General features: G+C 41.1%; 1 protein-coding gene across 2 annotated transcripts in view; it reads right to left on the bottom strand.

Annotated features, from left to right (window-relative positions):
- Positions 1-26,083, bottom strand: part of tmem98 (transmembrane protein 98) — a 63,614-nt gene that overhangs the window by 6,735 nt on the left and 30,796 nt on the right. For both annotated transcript variants that reach the window (XM_060848738.1, XM_060848739.1), the window contains exons 3-7: positions 24,486-24,703; positions 17,311-17,442; positions 13,608-13,641; positions 11,969-12,084; positions 10,392-10,451 (exon numbers count right to left, since the gene is read on the bottom strand). In XM_060848738.1, coding sequence (XP_060704721.1) covers positions 10,392-10,451; positions 11,969-12,084; positions 13,608-13,641; positions 17,311-17,442; positions 24,486-24,616 — 473 coding nt within the window. In that variant the 5' untranslated portion in view covers positions 24,617-24,703. The remainder of the gene's footprint in view (positions 1-10,391; positions 10,452-11,968; positions 12,085-13,607; positions 13,642-17,310; positions 17,443-24,485; positions 24,704-26,083) is intronic.

Raw genomic sequence — 26,083 nt, forward strand, 5'->3', positions numbered from 1 at the left:
TGAAACTTCTTTCGTATATATTAGACCTTTCATAGAAGCTCATTATCTCAATCTAGTACTCTCTAAATTTAAAAGTTTTTTTGTGTGATTACGAATCATTGGTCAGACCGCATTTGAAGTGTTGTGTTTCATCTGGGCACCTTGTTTAATGAAGGAGAGTGTTCAAAGGAAATTTAGTAGAATGATACCAGGAATAAAGGACTTTAGATGCAAAAACACTTTCAAAAGTGTTATTTTCAAAAGTGTTATTCAAAAGTGGCTTATTCTTCTCGGATTAGAGATGATTAAGAGCTGACCTGAGTGAGGTATTCAAAATTATAAACAATTTTGACAAGGTAAAGAAGGTGTCCATTTGTTGGTATTTCAGTAACTAAGGGTCACAATTTTAAGATTGCCAGCAACAGAGCTAGGAGTGAGATAAGGAGAAAGGTCGGTCGTCAGAGAGTTGTTACGATTTGGAAAGCGCTGCCTGGGAGAGGGTGGAGGTGAATTCCACAGGAGGTTTCAAAAGGGATGGATAAACATTTGAAAGTGATGAAGTTAAAGGGATTCGGAGATCGGGCTGGAGAGTGGGACTAGCTGGGTAGCTCTTTTGGGAACTGTTACAGGCACGTTGGTTGAATGGTCTCCATCTGTACTATAAAATTCTACGATTCTAAGCACCACAAACATACTTTTCCTTTTGATTAAACCACCTAGTCCATAGGAAAAATTATTTTTCAATCATCATTTTCTTTGTTTCCCAATTTTTTTCTTGAACTGATCATTTCCTTGAGAAAGCTCAGTTCCACAAGCTCCTTGAGCACTCCCTGACACAGCAGTGTGCACACTACAGCACAGAAAGTGCGAGTGCTGAGCTTGTTTCCACTGTTCAGCTGGATCCTTTCCAATTTTCATGTCTTAAACTTTGTCTGAGACTGACTGTAACTCCTCAGCCACAGAACAATTTACCAAAGATTTGAGTTCAAACCAGATCTATACAGATCCATTATTTACTGCTATCATTAGTTGAGTCATTATAGGAAACAGCCTAAATTCTACAAGCACAAATTTAATTCTGGAATCATATTGATTTCACTTCCTCTTGACTCTGCTTATGTGCCTCTCCTGTCACAAGTGGGTAATAACTGGGGTCATTAACCAATCATTAATTTGCACATGAGGTGCCTGATTCTGTGGCTGTTTGGCACAATTCTAATTTCTGATGCTCACTTTGCCAACGGTAACAGAAAGGTTATTGCAAATTGCAGCCTGACTGACTCAAGGTGTTTTTACATTTGGAATAGAAGTGACCAGATTAATTCACGTTAACTGCAAATCCAGTGGAGACGGAGGTCAGGTTTGATGGCTATTAACAAACAACAGTGCAGACCTGCATCCCTCACTTTAATGCTGAGGATTGTAAGTCTGCTGATTTTCAGCACATCATTTTCAGGAATGACAACACTTCATGCAGATATCAAACACTCCCCCTTTCTGCATCCCTCAGGGACAATGTATAGATATCCTAAAGTTTAAATAATTCCATTTGCTAACATGTTAGTGGTAGAATCAATTTTAAAGTGAACAAATAATGTCTTATTCAATTTAGTCCTATTGTTTCCTTCCCTTACATTTAACGATCCACGAACACACAAAAAAAATGAGCTGCAGACCTTTTCCAAAGGCTATACTAAGGTTTGCAAGACAAACCCAATGGATCCATCTACAAAGGTGTGTCAGGAATTATGCAAAGTAAGCCCAGTGGATTTAAATCGCTGACTCTTCTCTCCATTTCAGGCCTCTGCGAGCGCCTAGATTTGTTCATTTAAAAACAGGAATTCACTGTTCAAAGAAGCAACCTCCTCATCAGTCCATGATAGTATACTGAAACTTGAGCACCCTCTTGTTGCAGTTTTGATATCCCATTTTACTATGGTCAGACCCCACAACTTTGTCATTGGTATAAATTATACCTGAAGCCATAGCATGACTTGTTCTTCGAACATCGATCACAGACAGCTCATTCTTAAACACTGCAGATTATCTAGAGCCATAAGTTATACCCTGCATAGAAACAGGCCCTTCGGCCCACCATGTCTATGCCAACCAACAAACACCAAACTTAACTAATCCCATCTACCTGCACTTTGTCCACAGCTTACTGTCCCCTGGCAATTTAAGTGCTCTACTGCTGTCTGAACTTCAACCTGCTGCATATTTATGGAACACTGCTAAATACTTGCTTCAGATTAATTTACATTATCTAAACATCACAATTTTAGATGGGACTCTGGGGCAGTTCCAGCAGATTGGAAAACAGCAAATGTTGCACCACTGTTTAAAAAAGGAGGTACATAAGGAGGTGTGTATACTTCAATGCCAGAAGTATAAGGAATAAGGTAGGTGAACTTGCAGCGTGGGTTGGTACCTGGGACTTCGATGTTGTGGCCATTACAGAGACGTGGGTAGAACAGGGACAAGAATGGCTGTTGCACGTTCCAGAGTTCAAATGTTTTAGTAGGATCAGACCATGGGGGTAAAAAAGGGGGAGGCGTGGCATTACTTGTCAAAGACAGTATCACAGCAGTGGAATGGACGATGGAAGAGGACTTGCCATCTGAGGTAGTTTGGGCTGAGGTTAGAAATAGGAAAGGTGAGGTCACCCTGTTAGGTGTTTTCTACAGGCCTCCTAATAGTCCTAGAGAAGTAGAGGATAATATTGCGAGGATGATTCAGGAAAAGAGTGAAGGTAGCAGGGTGGTTGTTATGGGGGACTTTAACTTCCCAGATATTAACTGGGAGAGCTATAGCTCGAGTTCATTAGATGGGTCGGTGTTTGTACAATGTGTGCAGGAGGGTTTCCTGACACAATATGTCGACAGGCCAACAAGAGGGGAGGCTATATTGGATTTGGTTCTAGGTAATGAACCAGGCCAGGTGTTAGACTTGGAGGTAGGTGAGCACTTCGGGGACAGTGACCACAACTCGGTGACTTTTACTTTAGTGATGGAGAGGGATAATCGTGCGCCGCAGGGCAAGAGCTATAGCTGGGGGCAGGGAAATTATGATGCAGTGAGGCATGACTTAGGATGTGTGGATTGGAAAAACAGGCTTCAAGAGAAGAACACTAATGAGATGTGGGGATTGTTCAAGGAGCAGCTACTGCGTGTCCTCGATAGGTATGTACCAGTCAGGCATGGTGTAAAGGGCCTTGTGAGGCAGCCGTGGTTTAGTAAGGAATTGGAGTCCCTTGTGAAAGGGAAGAAGGCGGCATATGTAAAGATGAGGCGTGAAGGTTCAGTAGGGGCGATTGAGAGTTATAAGGTAGCCAGGAAGGAGCTAAAGAGGGAGCTAAGAGAAGCGAGAAGGGGACATGAAAAGTCTTTAGCTGGTAGGATTAGGGAAAACCCAAAGGCTTTCTATAGGTATGTCAAGAATAAAAGGATGACTAGGGTAGGTATCGGTCCAGTCAAGGATAGTAGTGGGAAGTTGTGTGTGGAGGCGGAGGAGATTGGAGAGACATTAAATCAGTACTTTTCATCAGTATTCACTCAGGAACAGGACACTGTTGCTGATGTGAATATGGAATCACAAATAATTAGAATGGATGCCCTGGAAATATGCAGGGAAGAGGTTTTGGGAATATTGGAAAGGATGAATATAGATAAGTCTCCTGGGCCTGATGGCATTTACCCCAGGATCCTATGGGAAGCTAGGGAGGAGATAGCAGAGCCATTGGCCTGGATTTTTATGTCGTCATTGTCAACGGGAATAGTACCAGAGGACTGGAGGATAGCGAATGTGGTCCCATTGTTCAAGAAGGGAGTAGGGATAGCCCTAGTAACTATAGGCCAGTGAGTCTGACTTCAGTGGTGGGCAAAGTCTTAGAGAGAATGGTAAGGGATAAGATTTATGAACATCTGGGTAGGAATAACGTGATCAGGGATAGCCAGCATGGTTTTGTGAAGGGCAGGTCGTGCCTCACAAACCTTATTGAGTTCTTTGAGAAGGTGACTAAGGAAGTGGATGAGGGTAAAGCAGTAGATGTTGTGTATATGGATTTTAGTAAGGCGTTCGATAAGGTTCCCCATGGTAGGCTAATGCTAAAACTTCGGAGGTATGGCATTGAGGATACATTAGAGGTTTGGATTAGGAATTGGCTGGCTGGAAGGAGACAGAGGGTAGTAGTTGATGGATTATGTTCATCTTGGAGCGCAGTTACTAGCGGTGTACCACAAGGATCTGTTTTGGGACCATTGCTTTTTGTTATCTTTATAAATGATCTAGAGGAAGGACTTGAAAGCTGGGTAAGCAAGTTTGCGGATGACACAAAAGTCGGTGGAGTTGTGGATAGTGAGGAAGGAAGTGGTAGATTACAGCGGGATATAGATAAGTTGCAGAGCTGGGCGGAAATGTGGCAAATGGAATTCAATGTAGCTAAGTGCGAAGTCGTTCACTTTGGTAGGAATAACAAGATGATGGATTACTGGGCTAATGGTAGGCTACTTGGTAGTGTGGATGAGCAGAGGGATCTTGGTGTCCATGTACACAGATCTCTGAAAGTTGCCACCCAGGTAAATAGTGCTGTGAGGAAGGCATATGGTGTACTGGGCTTTATTGGCAGAGGAATTGAGTTCCGGAGTCCTGAGGTCATGTTGCAGTTGTATAAGACTCTGGTGAGGCCTCATCTGGAGTATTGTGTGCAGTTTTGGTCGCCATACTATAGGAAGGATGTGGAAGCTTTAGAACGAGTGCAGAGGAGGTTTACCAGGATGTTGCCTGGAATGGTAGGAAAATCTTATGAGGAAAGGCTGAGGCACTTGGGGCTGTTCTCATTGGAGAAGAGAAGGTTTAGGGGAGATCTGATAGAAGTGTATAAGATGATTAGGGGTTTAGATAGGGTAGATACTAAGAACCTTTTACCGCTAATGGAGTCAGGTGTTACTAGGGGACATAGCTTTAAATTAAGGGGCGGTAGGTATAGGACAGATGTTAGGGGTAGATTCTTCACACAGCGGGTTGTGAGTTCATGGAATGCCCTGCCCGTATCAGTGGTGAACTCTCCTTCTTTATGGTCATTTAAGTGGGCATTGGATAGGCATTTGGAAGTTATTGGGCTAGTATAGGTTAGGTAGGATTCGGTCGGCGCAACATCGAGGGCCGAAGGGCCTGTACTGCGCTGTATCCTTCTATGTTCTATGTTCTATATAAAAGATGGGGAATTATAGACCGAATAGCTTAGCTTCTGTAGTGGGGAAAATGCTTGAGTTTGTTATCAAGGAAGAAATAACAAGGCATCTGGATAGAAATGGTCTCATTGTGCAGACGTATCATGGGTTCATCAAGGGCAGATCATGCTTAACTAATCTACCAGAACTCTATGAGGACATTATGAGCATGGTGGACAATGGGGACCCTGTAGATGTGGTGTATCTAGATTTCCAAAAGGCATTCGACAACGTGCCACACAAAAGGCTGCTACACAAGATAAAGATGCAAGATGTTAAGAACAATGTATTAGCATGGAACAATGTATTAGCATGGATAGAAGATTGGCTCTAGGAAGCAAAGAGTGAGGATAAATGAGTGCTATTCTGGTTGGCAATCAGTGATTAGTGGTGTGCCTCAGGGATCAGTGTTGGGATTGCAATTATCCGTAATTTACATAGATGATTTGGAGTTGGGGGCCACGTGTAGTGTCTCAAGGTTTGCAGATGACACTAAGATGAGTGTTAGACCAAAGTGTGCAGAGGACTGTGAAACTTTGTAGAGGGACATAGATAATTTAAGTGAGTGGGTAAATGTCAGGCAGATGGAGTACAATGTTAATAAAGTTAAAAATCACACAATACCAGGTTATAGTCCAACAGATTTCTTTGGAAGCAATAGCTTTCGGAGTGCTGCTCCTTCATCAGGAGGTTGTGGAGTAGAAAATCGTAAGACACAGAATTTATAGCAGAAGTTTACAGTATGATGCAACTGAAATTAATTTTATAAATAATATAATTTAAGTTACATCACATTGTAAACTTTTGTGATAAATTCTGTGTCCTACCATCTTATATTCCACAACCACCTGACGAAGGAGCAGAACTCCAAAAGCTAGTGATTCCAAAGACATCTGTTGGACTATAACCTGGTATTGTGTGATTTTTAACTTTGTACACCTCAGTCCAACACTGGCACCTCCAAATCAATGTTAATAAATTTGAAGTCATCCATTTTGGTAGGAATAACTGTAGAAAGGACTATTACAAGAATGGTAAAAAATTGCAGCATGTTGCTGTTCAGAGGCACCTGTATGTCTTTGTGCATGAATCACAGAGTGTTGGTTTGCAGATACAACAAGTAATTAGGAATGCAAATGGAATGTTGTCCTTCATTGCTAAAGGGATTGAGTTTAAAAGCAGTGAGGTTACGTTGCAACTGTACAGGATACTGATGAGGCCACACTTGGGGTACTGTGTACAGTGCTGGTCTCCTTACTTGAGAAAGGATGTACTGGCACTAGAGGGGGTGCAGAGGAGGTTCACTAGGTTGATTCTGGAGTTGAGGGGGTGGGCTTATGAGGAGAGACTGAATAGACTGAGATTATATTCATTGGAATTTAGGAGAATGAGGGGAAATCTTACAGAAACGTATAAAATTATAAAGGGAATAGATAAGATAGTAGTAGAGAGAATGTTTCCACTGGTGGGTTAAACTAGGACAAGAGGGCATAGCCTCAAGATTAGGGGAGCAGATTTAGGACTGAATTGAGGAAGAATTCCTTCACCCAGAAGGTTGTGAATCTATGAAACTCACTGCCCAGTGAAGTAGATGAGGCTTCCTCAGTAAATGTTTTTAAAGCTAAGATAGATAATATTTTCAACAGTAAAGGAATTAAGGGTTATAGTGAGAGGGTGCGTTAGTGGAGCTGAGTCCGCAAAAAGATCAGCCATGACCTTATTGAATGGCGGAGCAGACTCGAAGGGCCAGATGGCCTACTCCCGCTCCGAGTTCTCATGTTCTTATGAACTGAGTAATGAGTTCAGTGTAAAAAGCTACTTGACTTATAGTTCAGTGACTTTTATTTGTTGGATTTATAATAAAAATGATCTTCAGATTTCCTGATTAGTGTGCTCATATCTAGTAATCATTGTCATCTTAGAATGTTTTAGACACGGAAGTGGTTTCTCTAAAGATTTCGCTGTGGCCAACCAATGTAACTGACTTCAGTCCACACTAACCTATACCATTGTCATCCAGACCCTGTAGGTTGGAATTACAATGCCATTCCTTCATTATTGTAGGGTCAAAATCATTGAACTCCCTCTCTAACAGCCTTGTGAATGTGCTCCCCCCAACATGAATTACATTTACCACATCTTCTCAAGGGCAACTGGGGATGATCAATAAATAATGCTGAATCCAATATACCTCAAAAGACTAAGAGCCATATTAGATTCAAAACATTAACTCTGTTTTGACAGAGATTCTTCCGGCCCTGCTGGGTTTCTTCAGCAATTTCTGTTTTGGTTGCCTCTACACATTCCCTTTTTAACAAAATCCTACAAACTTTACAGAATTTCTGAACTGTTGCGGTGCAGAAGAGAGCCATTCTGCTCATTGTTCTCCAAATAAGCATCTCACTTAGTGCCATTCTTCTTCCCTCTCTTCACCATAACACACTGTTCCTTTTCAAGTAACTATCTAATTACCTTTTGAATACCTTGTTTGAGCCTGCCTCCCTCATGCTATCAGAGTCAAGAGAGTGGTGCTGGAAAAGCACAGCAGGTCAGGCAGCATCCATGGAGCAGGAGAATCAAAGCCCCGATGAAGGATTTATACCTGAAATGTCGATTCTCCTGCTCCTCGGATGCTGCCTGACCTGCTGTGCTTTTCCAGCACCACTCTCTCGACTCTGATCTCCAGCATTTGTAGTCGTCACTTTCTCCTTTCTCAAACTATCAGGCTATGGATTTAAGGCTCTTGACTACTTATTGTGTGAAGCTGCTTCCTCATATCACTTTTGCTTCTTTTACTAATTTTTTTTAAGTCTGTGCTTTCTCACTCTCATTCCTTTCACAATATGGAATGCCTCTGTCAAATCTCCTCTCAGCCTTCTCTGCCGTTAGGAAAACAGTCCCAACTTCTCCAATCTTTAGCACTGAAATGCCTCATCCCTGGGGGATTCTGGGCCAAGTAGAATGGGTCCTTCCTCAACAGGGGTGGACCATACATTCCTGGTGGGACAATTTGCTCTTTGGAGGGGATTTAAATTAATCTGGCAGATGGTGAGAATCTGTATGTATTATTAGAAGCAAGAGAAAAGACACACAAAGGATCTGAAAATAGAGCACTAGAATGGGTAATAATAGCTGTTAGGTGGGGTCAGACTGCAGGAATGCATTCAGCTCTTATTTCAGTTTACAGTGCACATAGGTAACAATGGTAACTAAGATTGACAATACAGGTGTAAGTAACCATTTGACAATACGCTGCAGTGTGATAATAGGAATCTGACTCACAAGGGAGTAGCACTGGTTACTAAATATCCCTGGATACATGGTGTTGTGAAAGATAGAGAAGAAAAGAAAGAAGGAGCAATTGAAGTATTGAAGAGAGGACTACAGTGTTGAAAAGAGATGTCCTGGAGCAGTCAAAACAGGACCTGATTGGTTAAAGATAAGAAACAATAGTGGCACTGTTGTACCTCAGGGTGTAATATATTGTTCAACATCTAGTGGGGAAGATCAAGTGGTGCACACTTGCAGGAAAGTTACAGAGAAATGCAGAAACCATAAAAAACTTAGAATAGGGGACTTTAATTGTCTGAATAAGTCCTGCAATCATAAAAATGGAAAGGACGAGCAGGGAGGAATTTGTGGTGTGCCAATGAGAATTTCCTTGATTGGTATCTTTGCGGCTTCATGAGGAAGGTGGCATTGCTGGATCTGGTTCTGGGGAATGAAGTTGGTTCAATGGTCAGTGGCAGCATGGGTATGAAGTGGCACAAACCGAAATGATAGCAAACGGTTGTTTTTGGAGACTAGAGGGAAGCCTGCAGTTGAGTTCACCAAGGATTAGTTTCAGGACCACTGCCTTCCTCGATATATCATTATGAGTTAGGTCATAGTTTCAAAATTTGCAAATGACTCAAAACATGGAAATATCGTGAACCTTGAGGAGCCTTCAAGCAGGCGTAGACAGGCTGAGGAAAGGGGCAGAGACATGGCAGGTAGAATTTGATGCTCAAAAGTGTAAACTGTTACCTTTTTGAAGGAAGATCAAGGAGAAATAATACAAGACAAAAGGTACAATTCCAAAAGTCATGCAAGAGCATAGGAACCAGGGTGTATATGTGCACAAGTTCTGAAGCTGGCAAGACGGGTTAGAAAAGTGATTAAATGGCATCCAGGATCCAAGGCTTCATGAGTAAAATCATTGATATGGAAGCAGGGAAATTATAATAAATAAAAACTGAAAGAACTGCAATCAGAAACAAAAACAGAAATTGCTGGAAAAGCTTCGCAGATCTGGCAGTATCTGTGGAGAAAAATCAAGAGTTAATATTTCAGGTCAAGTGACTGTTCCTCAGAACTCAAATTATATTAAACCTTTATAAAGAGCTAGTTAAGCCTCAATTGAGGGATCACATTCAATTCTAGGCACCACACTTTTGAAAGGTCGAGGTGGCAGTGGAATTGGTTCAGTCAAAATTCAAGAAACTGGTTCAGGCATAGGGGACTTTAACAGCATGAATAGATTGGAGAAGGTAGGACTTCTCTTCATAGGAGACATGAGGAAGAGGAGATTTGATAGAGGGGTTCCAAATCATGAATGGGTTTGGACAGAGTAGATAGACAATAATTATTCGTTTTGACAGAGAACAAGAGGACAAGGATTTAAAATGATTGAGAAAAGAACTAAAGGGAGCAGGAGTTGAAATGTGTGGTTCAGGTCTGGATTGCACGTTTTTGTGGCAGTGGTGGATGTAGACTTAATTGTGGCTTTTAAAAATTAGTTGGATAAGCTCCTGAAGGATAAAAGGAAATTAAGGGGCTAACGGCAAAGTGTGAGACAGTGGGAGTAGCTGAATTGGTCTCATACAGAGCCAGAGTGCATAAATGGACTGAATGGCAGTAAGCACACCATGCCAAGAATCTTCAGCAATAACACCAACCAGATGATCTCATTTCTCCTTCCAGTCAACTGTGCACATGTCAGAAGCTCTGTCTAAATTAAGATGTGCCAGAATTAAACAGTCTCATGCAATAGTAAAACCAGCTTATGCAGGGAACCATGCTCATATCCAAATGTAATTATTCCACTCGTTCATCTAATGCCACTCAAAGATGTGTGCCACACCTGTTTCAGTCTATTGTTATACAGGTATCAACATTTTAGAAGCAATAGAAACTGCATACCTGGCATCCAAGAGCTTAGGATCCAGCGGAGGATACATTGACCTCACAACATCATCCACCCTTGTAACAGAGAGAAGAGAAACAACATACATTATTGTACACTCCGCCAAGCTGGAGATCGGACTTGCTGACTTCTCCCCTTTCAGAAAGCAACGACTAAATGCGATAATATTTAAACAGCATAATTAGAACATTGGGATACATGAGCAAATCATTTTGATGAACTTAAGTTAGCATTCCCTTTGTATCATTTCAATAATCAATGGAAACAGTCTCAAAATTCTTCGTAATCTTTTCAATACCCTTAAGTTCAGTGACAAAGCCCTTAACTTCTCAACTTGATTCATTATTGTATTCTCTCATGTATCATAGCACTCTGGTGAAGATACATTTTACTATTGACAATGTTATTATACTCTTCCAGTAATGGAAGATGTGACATTTTTAGGAAGAAAATCCAACAGCATGTTTTCGTCTCTACAACAATCAAGCACTTGATTTCAATCCTGTGACTAGACTCCAAATAGCAGCAACTCCACTGAGATTAGTGTTCTTGCCTGTGTCATCCCACTGCATTTACTAAACTGAATTTATATCAAACTCGTCAGCACAACACATTGAAGAAAAGCAAAAGAATTTCAAAATAATTATGAGGTAAGTATAATGCATTTTGACTCTTTCTCTTGCATGCTCCCTCTTGAACTGACAGCCGTCAGGATTTTCCAGCACACGATGAATGAATAAATAAGCATTGGTGCAAAGTGAAGTGAATTGATGCAAATTATCAGTGTCATGAAGTGAGGAACAGACATCAGGCAATTTTCAGCAGAAAGGTGAAGATAAGGAGAGCAGAGAGACTTGACAGAGACGCAATGGGAAGTGATGAAATGGAGACTGAGATGTTCTTTCTATAGCCCAGGGATTTTCATGGTTTACTGAATTTTCTTTACATTTTCCCTGAACATAATTTGCTATCCATCCCTAATTGCCCTTGAACTGAGTGGTTTGCTAAAGAAGTTAAGGATGAGCTATATTACTATGGATCTGAAGTCACATCGAGGCCAGAAAGCATTAAGAATAGCAGATTTCTTTCATTATTGAACCAGATGGGTTTTTGTAACAATGTGCTCGTGGCAACTGTTACTGAGGATAATGTTCAGTTCTCGATCTATTAATTCAATTTAAATTCCATCAGTTGTCATGGTGGGATTTGAACTAATGTTCGCACAGCATTAGCCCCCATCTAGGTTATTAGTCTAGTGATATTATACAAATACTACAATCTCCCCATGAAGATTCTGTGCTTCAGGAGGTCTCATGTTGATCTGAGGCTGCAGTTCCCTGTACTTTTCTCTAGGTCCACTGGGGAGACACAAAGAAATGCTCCTCAACAGCAGTAGATAATCAGTTTCTAACCTATTGTGAAAAAACAATTTCCACCATCTACCATATCATCTATGGCAGTGGCCTTTATGTCAGCCACTGTGAGAATTTTGGCTTTGCAGATTCCTCCTCTCTATTAATAGCAACAACTAAGTGACAAAGTGAGCTGCTATCCTGAGACAGGTCCATCTCACCTCGGACTAATCCGCTTTGCCACTACGATTATGTCACTGAGCCTCGCTGGTGATTTGATCTTTGCACCTGATCCCATCGTCATGGCAACAAGTTTCTCTGTCAGAGTATGACATATCTGTAAAATAGAAGCAGAGAAGCATCAACAAGTGTGACGATTGGTTCTTCTTAAATCTTCAAACAACTAAAAACAACAAAACAAAATTTACTTCCAATGTCACATTCCTAATAAAATGCACTATTTGTCATTTGTTGCATCAACCTTCCATCCTGTACCAAGCGTTTGCCAAATTCACTCACTCTCACCATCGGATCCTCAATAATGTTCCTCCATCTGATCATAATGGACACAATGTTAACTCTATGTGGGGGAATTAGTTTCAGCAAATGAAAATTTCACCAGGTAGTTGACTTTCTGGTTCCTCTGAACCATTCAAACTCATATTCCCGCCACGCGAAGGTCCTGAGTGAGTTTGAATACAAGATATGTTTTGGTAGGTGTAAATGCAAAGCAAGTGTGAAAATTATATCTGGCCTGGATTGTTCTGTCCAATCTTGTCGTGTATCTACTAGATTTATTTGGTTGCACATATTGTTAGATGCACTGAGGATAATTAGTAATTATTAATGTCACAGTCTCTAAAATTAAGTTGTGAGGAAATGTCCCAGTCATAATAAAGGTTGTTAGGTCCTATAGAGTTCACCTTTCAAACAGTCTCACCCCTCCACCAACTTTGCATGCCCCCCCCCATCCCATCACCATGCCCTTTCCATATCCACTGTGTACTATGCACAGAAGGAGTATGATACAAGCTAAAAAATAAACAATGGCAAGTTTAATAATACTCATGAAAAGAACATCCATTCAGAAATCCACTTTAAAATAAATCTACACTCTTATCTTTTACAATATCAAGAACAAAAGCTTTATCATTTTTCACACTTCTTAATCTACTACAAAAATGTCAGTCAATCAAAGCTAAACCTTCCCTAAAGCTATGTAAACATATTTCCACTGTGAGAATTCATTAGTGACACCCCCACTATCTATTTAAACATATCCCCGCCATGCTAACCTATGAGTGCATCTTGGAGTTCAACCAAGCATTCATATTGAGGCTATCTGGAAACTGCATCAACAAACAGATGGCCAGATATCACAAACATTTCAAAGATTTCCTTTGTTATTATGCAGCTTGTAGGTTCTGTGCATAGTGCATACTGGACAACTGTAAATGGAGAGGACATGGGGGGGCATGGAAGGACCATGAAGGCATGGAGAGAGCATGAGGGCATGAAAGGGATATAGGTGGTACCTTTTCAACTTACTTTCAAAGGTTTCATGAATTCAGAGTATGGGTTCACAACTCCTTTGAGGGGTCATGAATCACAAGCCTTTGAGAAGCTAGATTCCATGAAAATTTTCCAGGCAGTATGAAGACGGGTATGAGATGCCTATCTCTGCAATGCAACTGAACATTGTAGGGGTGCACAGTGCCCTTATACCACATCCGAAAAAGAACTGTCAGTTGAATCCTAGAATCAGGTTCAGCTCCCGTTTATAAAGGTATCCAAAGTCAGTCCACCTCTGCAAAAACACATCCAGCCTTCAGTCTCTAATAAAAGTTCTATATTTCTTACCTTAAGAATCTCAATGCAGTGAGACACCAACCCCCTGGAAAATAGAAGAGTCTATTAGAGTAAAGCAAGTTTGATAACAACAGTTTACACTTATATTGCACCTTTCGAGGAATGAAACATCCCAAGGTGCTTCACAGGAGAATTGTGAAAACCTGAAGTATGACATGGAGCCACGTGGGGTAATAAGATCCAATGATCAAAAACTTGGTCTAAAATACAGTGCCCTAAAGAGGGAAGTGAAATAGCGAGGCTGAGAGGCAATTCCAGAGCTCCAGGTTGGACCAACTGAAAGCACTGTTGCTCAGGGTGGAGAAAGTTTCCTTGGGAATACTTAAGAGGCCAGAATTAGAAAAGCAAAGATATCCCAGAAGACTGTGGGGCTCAAGATGATCATAAAGAGGGAAGGGAAAGGACAGGAACCAATATGAAAACAAGGATCAGTGTTTTTAAGTAAAAACCTGGACTCAGTGTAGATCGCTGAGCAGAGGAGCACTAGAGAATCGAGTCTTACTGTGAGTTTATGACATGTGCAATAGAGTTTTGGATGAGCTCAAGTTTGCAAATGGTCGAATCTGGAAGGTCAGCTGGAGTGCATCAGAATTGTTGATTCAGGAAGTAATGAAGGCACAGATGAAGGTTTCAACACCCACAGGAACATGTTAGTTCACATATTCACATGGAAAACGCAGTCAAATACAAAAACAGCCAGAGGTGATGCCCACACTTTGACACTCTTTACTGAAACACAAAGCATCTTCATCGAATTGATTGAAGTCCTAATCCCAGTATAATGTGCCTTTGTTTCAATTTTCTTTACATCTTGGAGAAATGTTTTTTTTTGAAAGGTTTCCTGATCTCTATGTTTGTACAAATACATTCATCAGAAACAAGGAATTTGTAATTTGGATTACTATTCCACCCCATTTTGTGGTGCAGTTGAAAAGCAATGGGATCAAGCTGGAAGCAAGAGAAACAAAAAGACTCCTTTTGATTTACTCACAGAATGTGCATGTCACTGGCTAGGTCAGTTTTCATTGTCCATCAGCAATATTGGAAGGAAGTTCAAGGAATCTGACCCAACAACAATGAAGATACAATAAAATATACAAAGACAGAGATATCATGGAACATATGATTCCGTGAATATGACTACATCAAGTAGTGTGGTGCTGGAAAAGGTCAGGCATAGCAGGTCAGGCAGCATCCGAGAAGCAGGAGCTTCGACATTTCAGACAAAAGCCCTTTCCTGATGAAGGGCTTTTACCCAAAACCTCACTTCTTCTGCTCCTCGGATGCTGCCTCACCTGCTGTGCTTTCCAGCACCACACACTCGACTCTGATCTCCAGCATCTGCAGTCCTCCCTTTCGCCTACATCAGGCAGTGACTAGACTGTGGAACAGCTCTCCTAATTTTGGCACAAGCGATCATATGAAAGTCTTTGCAGAGTTGATTTGAGCTATGTTTGCTGTTGGTCGTTTCCAGTGGCTAGCTCAACAACTTGTGATCTGGCTGCCTTCATTCTTTATTTACCACATCATGATTTGATATAAATGAGTAGCTTGCTGGGCTAATTCACAGAGCAAATAAAAGTTAATATAAGCAAATATTACTGTGAGTTTGGAGATGTGTAGTCCGTGCAAATATGGCAGATTTCCTTCTCTCAAAGGCATTAGTTAACCAGATGGGGTTTTATGATAATCAGCAATGGTTGCCTGAGCTTCTGGATTCTTAATCCAGTCACGATACTGTTACTCTACTGCCCCTGTATGGCTACCAGATAAAATGCAGTTAAAGGATGAACTCCAATTTGCTTCATCATTTTAGAAAGAAATCAATCACAAAATCTTGTCATTCACCACATAATGTCTTATGAAAGTTGACAAAACTTCAATGCAAAGTGATTTCAATTTTCTGATCAATATTTTAACACCAACCTGTCTATTTTAAAGAAGTTTCTGTTCGCATTCAAATAATCCTGACTAGAAAATCAAGTCTTATATCACTGTATTTCTAATGCTTCGTCAGCCCAGACTTATTCTTAATCTTTACTACACAACTGCTCGATCAGATCCTAGACATTTCCTGATAGGATTTGAGATGGAAGAAAGAAAATCAAACAAAGATTTGCCACTGAGTCATTCCCATTCAGCTCCTAGTGACTGAAGAAAGGAAGAATTTGCATTTAGGATCATAGAGTCATACAGACCCTTCAGTCCAGCCAGCCCATGCCAACCATAATCCCAAATTAAACTAGCCTTACCTGCCAATGCTTGGCCCATATCCCTCCAAACATTTCCTATTCATATACTTATCCAAATGTCTTTTAAATGTTGTAATTGTACCCACAAGTACCACTTTACCTGTCAGTTTGTTCCACACATGAACCACTCTGTGTAAAAAAGTTGCCCCTCATATAATTTTTAAGTCTTTCTCCTCTCACCTTAAAAATATGCCCCTCAATCTTGAAACCTCCCACCATAGGAGAAAAGACACCTTACCCATACCCGTCATGATTTTAGAAAAGATCGGCACGGTGGCACAGTGGTTAGCACTGCTGCCTCACAGCGCCTGAGACCCGGGTTCAATTCCCGCCTCAGGCGACTGACTGTGTGGAGTTTGCACGTTCTCCCCGTGTCTGCGTGGGTTTCCTCCGGGTGCTCTGGTTTCCTCCCACGTTTCAAAGATGTGCGGGTCAGGTGAATTGGCCACGCTAAATTGCCCGTAGTGTTAGGTAAGGGGTAAATGTAGGGGTATGGGTGGGTTGCGCTTCGGCGGGTCGGTGTGGACTTGTTGGGCCGAAGGGCCTGTTTCCACACTGTAAGTAATCTAATCTCCAGTGAAAAAAAATCCCAGCTTCTCCCTATAACTCAAACCTTCTGTTCCCAGTAACATATTGGTAAATCTTTTATGAACCCTCTCCAGCTTGAAAATATCCTTCCTATCACAGGGAGACCAGAAGCAGATGCAGTATTTTTGGCATCTTTCACAATCTTGGGACATCTCAAAACACTGTACAGCCAATTCTGAGCTTTTGCAACGTAGTCCCTGTTCTAATGTCAGGGAGGGGGCAGCCAACTGGTGCACATACAAGTTTCCACAAATAGCAATGAGATAATGGGCTGTTTTGTTTTCCTCCCCAGTTGAATTGTTTGAGGAATTTGTTGAGAAATTGGTGAGATTTCTTTGAAATGGCGACTGAGGATCTTTGGCATTCACCTGGGAAGGGGAAAGTGAGGACTGCAGATGCTGGAGATCAGAGCTGAAAATGTGTTGCTGGAAAAGCGCAGCAGGTCAGGCAGCATCCAAGGAGCAGGAGAGTTGACGTTTCGGGCATGAGCCCTTCTTCAGGATTCCTGAAGAAGGGGTCATGTCTGAAACGCTGACTCTCCTGCTCCTCGGATGCTGCCTGACCTGCTGCGCTTTTCCAGCAACACATTTTCAGCATTCACCTGGGAAGGCAGTGCAAGCCTCAGTCTGAAATGTCATCTCTCAATACTGCACTGAAGTATCAGCCAAGTCTTTGCTGGTTGCCTGAGGGCAAGTGAAAGCAGGTGAGCACATGCTGTCTGCATACCAAAGGTTTAGGTTAGTGGGGAATGCTAATCATTTCATGTTCATAATCCTGAGATTATAAGGAAGATTTGATTAGCATTTGTTCAGTACTGTTGGCAAATCAGGAATTAAAAGCAATGCTGTACATACGAAGCATCCTCTATCCAGTCTTCATTTTCCAGGATCGCCTCAATGTGTGGGTTTGTGATAACAACATCATCCAGTTCCAATTCTGAGGGCTCACTCTGGGTTTCCATCGCACCAATGAGATCCACTGTAGGCCTGCAAGGGAAATAAAGCGACTGGGTAAATCCAAAGCTTGAAAAACACACAATGAGTAACACAAATGCTTAATCTATTTAATCAAAGATAGTGGACAACACTAACTGGGCCGCCATTTATTTCCCATCCCTAATTAACTCAGCGAAGGCACTGGGCTGCTTTCTTGAACTGCTCAAGTCCATGCCTGAAGGTACACCTATAGTGCTCTTAGAGAGGGAGTTCCAATAACAGTGAAGAAATAGGGATATATCCCTGAGTCAGGATTGTGTGGGATTTGGAGGGAAGCTGACGGTGCTCCAATGCATCTGCTGCTCTTCTCCTTCTCAGCTGGCAGTTCCCAAAACATTTTCCAACCGTGTCCACATTTTGCAGCTCAGACACTACTGTGACCCTTCATTGAAAGGTAGGGACAGGGGGAGGGGAAGACCAATGAGAGGAAGAAGAGGAGGGTTGGCCACTGTTGTGTCAAAATTCACAACCCCACAATTTCAGCTCACAACCCCATTTGGGTCCTGTCCAAAGTAGTGGAAGTCATAATTTTGGATGATTTTTGAAGGTTACTTGATGAGCTGTTGCACTCCATCGTGTCGGTGGTCTGCACTGCTGCCACTTTGCATCGACAATGGAGGCAGTGAAGGTGTGAAATGGACTAAGCTGCTTTGTCCTAGATGGTATTGAACCACTTGAGAGTTGTTGGAGCTGCTACTGGTTGTACTTGTATAATTCTGTCATGTCCAATCCTTTATTTTTCACAAAGCTTAGAGATTGAACCCTATGTCTTTTCTAACTTTTATCCTTGTTTTAGACTCATGTCTCACGTCTAATCTGTCTGTATGTGTTCTGTTATCACTCCTTATTAGTCATTAATAAACTCCTTCTTTTGTTAGCTCAAGAAAGATGGTTAAATTGATTCTTTTTAAAACATGGGTTGAGAGTGGGATGCTGGCAAAGTACAGCAGGTCAGGCAGCATCCAAGGAGCAGGAGAATCAATGTTACGGGAATAAGCCCTTCAACATGAAAGTTCCTAATGAAGGGCTTATGCCTGAAACATTGATTCTCCTGCTCCTCAGATGCTGTCTGACTGGCTGTGCTTTTCCAGCACCACATTCTCAACTCTGATCTCCAGCATCCGCAATCCTCACTTTCTTCTTTTAAAACATAAATTCTTTCAATCTAGGAGAAAGCGAAGGGATCATTATTAAACTAAACCTGTTGCCACCAACTAAGGAAGGGGCACGAAAAATAAAAGGGGGGGAGGGTCAGTTCATCCCTTCCCACCTGGGATCTTGACAATTTGGGATATCCCATTTGAAACCATAATACATTGGGAAAGTTTGCTCAAGGAATGGTCATAATATCTGTGTAGTACAAATGAGACCTGACACATATCAGCACCAAGTCTGAATGTTATCTCAATTTTGCTGCTGGACTGCTCCAGTATGAACAATTTTGAATGGTGCCAAAGACTCTTATGAGGGTGGACTACAGTTTACAGGCAGTTCCCTCTTATTACACTCCATTCCCTTCAAAATAAAGACCCATGTTTCATTTGCCTTTCCAATTACCTGTATCAATTTTACCAATCATCTTCAATCAAACGTCAAGGTACAGGAAGAATCACAATAAAAACTTATTAGCGCACAACCCCATGTCTGACCTTAGGATGGGGGAGAAAAGTCATTGTTAAAGCAGCTGAAGATATAAGGGACTAGGACATGACCCTGAGGAACTCCTGCAGCGACGTCTTGGACCTGAGATGATTGACCTTGGGTACACCAAGTAATAATCCCCTGTCTATTCTAAAATTATTCTTTGCAACCTAAAAATGATCTATGACTAGCTTTAGCTCCATTGGCTTAACAAAGGAGAGATTGACAGGGGCTCGGAGCCTTGGCTGCTCTAATGATCTCTGTAATAAGAATGATTACTGATAGTTTTTAGGTCATCCCCAAACAACATTATTCTTTATTAAACAGTGCAGCACTGATGATGCGCAACTTTGGTAGGGCAATAAATGCTGGCCTTGACAGCACATGGTATCTAGTGACTGATTTTAGAAAATGCTAAGTCTGGGATAATTCTGTGAAATGAGAGCAGTCTGGAGGTAAAAGAATAATTCCACTTTTTTTTTTGCTGAATTTGAATTCCACCATCTGCCACAGTGGGACTCAAAACCAGCTCCCTAGATCATTTCCTGGGTCTCTGGATGAATAGTCCAGGATAATACCTCAAAGCCATTAGGCTCCTCTAGAGGATGGATGTGAAAGAGAGAATTTCAGTTTGTCATCTTCCTCTTTAAGGAGTTGTGATAGGTTGACTAGTGGCTGGTCACCACTTAGAGTCATAGAGATGTACAGCATGAAGACAGACCCTTCGGTCCAACTCGTCCATGCTAACCAGATATCCTAAATTAATCTAGTCCCATTGATCAGCATTTGGCCCATATCCCTCTAAACTCTTCCTGGTAAAGTAGCCTCTGCCTTTGAAATGTTGTAACTGTACCAGCCTCCACCACTTCCTCTAGCAGCTCGTTCCACACATGCACCAGGACCTTCAGCCTCTTTTAAATGTTTTCCCTCTGACCTTAAACCTATGCCTTCTAATTTTAGACTCCCCTACCATGGGAAAAAAGATTTTGGCAATTCACCTTATCCATGCCCCTTATGATTTAATAAACTTCTATACAGTCACCCTTCAGCCTCCAACACTCCAGGGAAAATAGCCACAGCTTATTCAGCCTTTCCCTGGGGCTCAAACCCTCCAACCTTGGCAACATTCTTGTAAATCTTTTCTGCACTCTTTCAAGTTTAACAACATCTTTCGTACGGCAGAGAGACTAGAATTGAATGCAATTTTCCAAAAGTGGCCAAACTATTGCCACATGACATCCCAACTCCTATATTCAGTGCACTGACCAATAAAGGCACTTCAATTAGGTTTTCCCTGATTAGCCTTCACAGCCCAGGAACTATTGATTCTGAGGAGGCTGCCAGCTCACTCCACCACTGTGGTTGGTTTCCAACACAATGAGGAAGCCCAAACATCCAAAGACTACCCCAGGGACTGAGAACATTAATAGAAATTCTTAGCTCAGCCAAAAGTGCCTTGTGAGAGGGGAGAACACAGAGGAAGCAAAGAGTTAGAATATCACAATTGAATGTTGGTGGTTAAAGGGGGTAGCTGTGAAAGAATTTGAGGAGAGATGTGGAGTAAAATGATTAATTACTTACATTAAGAATAGTTCTAGAATAATTACTTACACTTACTTTAAGAATAGCTACTGATCATGCGCATAACCAGTGATGCCAGATCTGAGTTCGAGTCTGCAGGATTCCAGAAACCGCCTCGTTAACATGCCTTGTATAAAAGGCAAAGCTGTCATAGTCTTAACAGACTAGGTTACTCTTTCATCAGACAGAGATAACTGGTGGTGGTTTAACCTGAGGGTCACCACACTTCAGGCAAGGGGAGAGATTGAAAAAGAGAATCCTTCACGGTAACCTCAGCTGATGCAGGAATTGAACTCTCATTGTAGGCATCACTCTGGGTTGCAAAGCTTCCCAGCCAACTGAGCTAATGGAGCCCCAGTGGATATAATTATGCTTAATAAAACCTGTTATTAATGTGTACTGACATTAATGTATGTCTGATCTTACTGCATGGTATTAGAATGTCATCCTAGACTAATAACCTTCCTGCCTGGTATAGAACTCAACTCAATGCCTCAGACATGTGACACATCCCAGCTCAGCCAAATAGACATGTTACAGGTCAAAGGTTATAGTGTGCATATTGAGTGAAAATAACGACAAATACACTTGAAACCAGGAATTGAAAATTCTCAAATGTGACTGAGAAAACCCGATCAGGACGAAGGGGAGAAAGAATAGCTTCAGGATATCCTAGAATTAATCCTTTTTATGTAATTCTCCACAAAAATATCAGGAACATACTCTTCTCAGTGTTTTGTTCTTTGAAAGATGTGAAAATTTGTGAAAGACACTCTCTTCAGCAACAGTGGTTATGTCAGCCATTACCGTGAATGTAATTTATTCTACCTTGACATGTCCCAGACTTTTTAACGCACTGGGTCTCCTTTGTTTGTCTGGATCCCTGTTTTTAGAATTTCAGTCACCTTTGAGAATTTTCAAGCGAGCACTCTCCCCTCAGAGAGCTGGCCGGTGAATTATTTGATTCAAGGTTCATAATTCATTGTTTGTCTCCGGTGAAAACCAAGATCTTTAAACAAACAGAACTAAGTTAAACCTAGCTCACTGACATTAAGTGGTACAAAGGAGCTTGGGAAATAGTCTCTTCACCTACAGACATATCAAATGTTTGTTTTTTAGGATACAGCCCACACTTTTGCAGTCTTCAGGCTGTTATCACAAGGCCAAGAAGTGTTTAGAGACAGACTATTACAACTTATTAGAAATTCTTGTCCAATTGAATGCTCAAACTCCCTGAGGTGCACAATAAATGCATTGACTCATGTTGGATCTTTGGCTTGGTGCAGATAGAAACAAATGTGGCGCAATTATTGCTAGTCCCGAAGCTGCTACAGAGTTGTGATCTGCTAACTGTTGTGTGGTGACTTCTATCTCACAGCAATGTCATGACATTAACAGAACCAAGGCTTAAAAATGGTTCAGACAATGAGCTTAATATTCAAGGATATAAAGTGCTCAGAAAAGATAGAGAAGGATAAAAGGAAGATGGACTGGCTGTCCTGATTAGGGCTGACATTGTGGTGTTGAAAAGAGTGAATGTCTTTGAGAATGCAAGGACAGAGTCCAGTTGGTCACAGGTAAAATGCAAAAAAAAAGGTAAGATCACACCATTTGGGAATTCTACTGAATGCTAAGTCATGTGAGAATAAAACAAAGGAATGAATTTGCAGGGGAATCCCAAAGATTTACATGAATTAGAGATCAGATATTTTAGCATTTTCAATTTCCAAATAACAAGTGAAATACATGCTACAATAAAGTTTGAGGAAAATGGAGGAAGTTTTGAAATGCTTTCAGCAGAATGTCCTTAATCTAAAGTTTTGAGATCCATAATCATGGAAAAAAATCAATGGGAATTTGGAAAGAGCTGTGTTAAGTAAGGAGAGGCAGAACAGATTTATGAAAGATAGAGTATATCTGACTTGCTTTGATGAAGTAATGGAGAAGTTTAATGAAAGTAATGCATTAGGTGTCTATATGAATTTTAAGAAGACTTTTGACAACGTATCACCTAAGAGACTGGTCAATGAATTTGAGGCTTATGGAGTAGCAGGGTAAATATTCAATTGGTAGTTGGATAAGAGATCATTAATGGAAGCAAAACTGAGTTGTGAAAGTCTGTTGTTTCTTGGACTGGAGGATAATGTTCCCTATAAGTCCACACAAGGATCATTGAACTTTGTGCCACATGTCAATGATCTAGAAATATGGAATAAGATTTAAAATTTTGACAACCATACAAAACTTGGAGGAGTGGCAAACAATGAGGATGAAATGAATAGTCTGTAACAGGACATACACAAAATGGGCTAGCAGAATGGACATTCCTGAAGAAGAGCTCATGCCCGAAACATCGATTCACCTGCTCCTTGGATGCTGCCTGACCTGCTGCACTTTTACAGCAACACATTTTCAGCTCTGATCTCCAGCATCTGCAGTCCTCACTTTCTCCTAGCAGAATGGACATACAAATAGCAGGTGGAGTTCAATACTGAAAAATCAGAGGGGTCACATTTTGGCAGAAGGGAATTAATGGCACAATTCTAAAAAGGTGTGCAGGACCACAGGGATGTGCATCAACTCTTGACATATTCAGAAAGCAGTTAGTGAAGGATATATGGGATCTTGGACTTCAGGGATAAACACATTGAATGTAAAAGTGAGGATGTCGTGCTGAACCTTTGTGAAGCTCTGATTAGTTGCATTGGGTTCTGGTCACCACAATCTCGGAAGATATAAAATTTCTTGAAAAAGTACAATGGTGATTTATCAGAATGATTGTTTTAGTTACAAGAATAAGTTGGAAAGACTGGAGTTATTATCCATACAGCAAAGGAGATTTGGGGAGATTTATGTTATGTTTAGATAGAGCAGGCATTAAAAAAAGCTCTTTCCATCAGCTAGACAAGTAAAATGACACACAGTTTTCAGAATCAGCAACGGGGGAATGTGAGGATAAATTTTAATATCCAGTGAGTGGTAATAATATGGAATTCATTGCTCAACAGGATAGTGTAAGCAGGAACTATCAATGATTTCAAAAGAAAATTGATTAGCACTTGAAGGAAATAGATTTTCAGGACTAAAGCTATCAAGCAGAGAAGTAGGGCTGATTGGATTGTTCAACAGTGAATGGTATTGGTTGACTTAGAGTCAGAGAGTCACACAGCATGGAAACAGATCCTTTGGTCCAACCAATCCACGCCAACTATGTTCCCAAACTAAACCTGTCCCACTTGCATGCATTTGGCGCATATCCCTCCAAATCTTTCCTATTGATGCACGTATCCAACTGTCCATAAAGCTTTCTGCTTCTTTCTCCTTTAAGGCACTCTTATGGCATGCTTCTACATCAGGTTTTTAGTCACTTGTTCTTATATATTTCTCTCTCTTCATTCTCCATATTATAGGACGTCAGCATTTGTTGCTCATTCCAAGTTGCCATCAAACTGAGTGTTGATGAACTGAATGGCTTCCCATGCCAGAAAAATGAAGGAAATATTTGCATTTATATTTGGCATTCTTAGGGAATATCCAAAATGCTCCTAATCCAATGAACATGTTTAAATGTAGTCAGTGCTATGTGGGCAAACATAGCAACTTTCACTTATGGAACTAGGATTATCCCAGCATACATTACAGTAATTAAAGTAACGTATTAAGCTTAGAAAGTCCCTTTGAGTTGTCCCCTTATTGTGATTAACGGCTTCAAAAAGTACTTCTAATGATTACTGCCGCTAAACAATATCAACATGAAAATGAACGGAACCATTTCCAGAAGGGGCTAGGCCTCAAGCCTTCATGGCACTTACTTTGAGTCAAATGGGTGTAACAGGTTGCTGGGCTGGCAATAACGGTGTCTGCAGACAACGACAAGAGCCACAAAGGAGGCTAGAAAGATAGTCGCAAGGACCCCAATTGCTACAATGACCACAGTCTCCATGGCAACAAAGCTACAGAAGTGTTTTAAGTTGGATGAGGCACTGACTTTGTCCCGTTGTCCTCTCACTTGGCTATGGCTTCATCTTATCTGAAATCCAAATTAGAAAGACATTTTATTTACTTCAATAACAATTATGTAAGTAAATAATAGAGGATACCATTTTAAAGGGGGTGTAGGAACAAAAGGACATGCTGGCAGATCAATGTGGATGAATAGTTGTGAAAGTGGTTTAAAGGCATATAGAACTTTGAGTTTTATAAATGAAGTAAATCAGCCAAGATGTGGTAAAGCTTTACAAAGCAGTAAATCAGCATGAACTGCATCAAATATTCGGCACTACACTTTAGGAAGGATATAAAGGCAATTGATAAAGTGCATAACAGATTGACAAGAATGGTTCCAGATGTAAAGGACTTCAGTTTTATGGAGAATTTGGGGCTGCTCTACTTAGAGAAGTGAAGCTCGACATGGGTCAAAGATGTCAACATCATGAGGAGGCTGAGCAGAATGGACACGAAGAACATGTTTCCATTAGTGATCAGTTTGAACCAAAGGACACAAATTTAAAATGAGAAAAGCTGAGATGAGAATGTATTTTTCTTCGCATCAAGCAGTTAGATCTGAAATGCACTGACTGGGAATTTGCTGGAGACTGATTCAACCATGGCTTTCAAAAGGGGAATTGGATAATTACGTGAAGAGAAAAAGTACAGCATCGTGAGGAAGGCCAAGTTCATCTTGTAGAGAGATAGCATAAAAGCAATGGACTGAAAGGTCAGATGATGTACTTGCTGTTCAATTAAGCATGGTCAGTAGGCTATAGATGATGATTTGAGCTGACCATCATTGAAAACATTTCAGTCAAAACATGATCAAATCTGTTGGACATTATTATGGAGGAGGATCCAATCGTCCTTTGATAATTGCTCTTAACTGGCCCGTGACTTGGAATGTCATCATGTCCAGGTCACACAGCATCATGAATTGAACTTACTCCATTATGGCTACATTACTGCAAGGTTAAATTCCTGGGCTTCCAAACTCATTGTGAGGACACCATCACTCGAAAACCTAACACCAAATTCCCAGGGGAATTAGGGATGGGCGGACATTGCATTAATAAAATCAATAAAACCTCACAGATTTTGACTCCATCCCTGCTCTCTCAAACCCAATAACAATATTTCAGTTTGGTAAGCTATAATTAATGAGATATAACTTGATACTCAGCAGTGGCACAGTGGTTAGCACTGCTGCCTCACAGTGCCAGAGACCCAGGTTCAATTCCCACCTCGGATAACTGTCTGTGTGGAGTTTGCACATTCTCCCTGTGTCTGCGTGGGTTTCCTCCGGCTGCTCTGGTTTGCTCCCACAGTCCAAAAAAATTGCCCGTAGTGATAGGTGAAGGGGTAAATGTAGGGGAATGGGCCTGGATGGTTTGCTCTTTGGAGGGTTGGTGTGGACTTG

This window comes from Hemiscyllium ocellatum, chromosome 32 (genome assembly GCF_020745735.1).
Source record: "Hemiscyllium ocellatum isolate sHemOce1 chromosome 32, sHemOce1.pat.X.cur, whole genome shotgun sequence".
In the NCBI taxonomy this organism is placed as follows: domain Eukaryota; kingdom Metazoa; phylum Chordata; class Chondrichthyes; order Orectolobiformes; family Hemiscylliidae; genus Hemiscyllium; species Hemiscyllium ocellatum.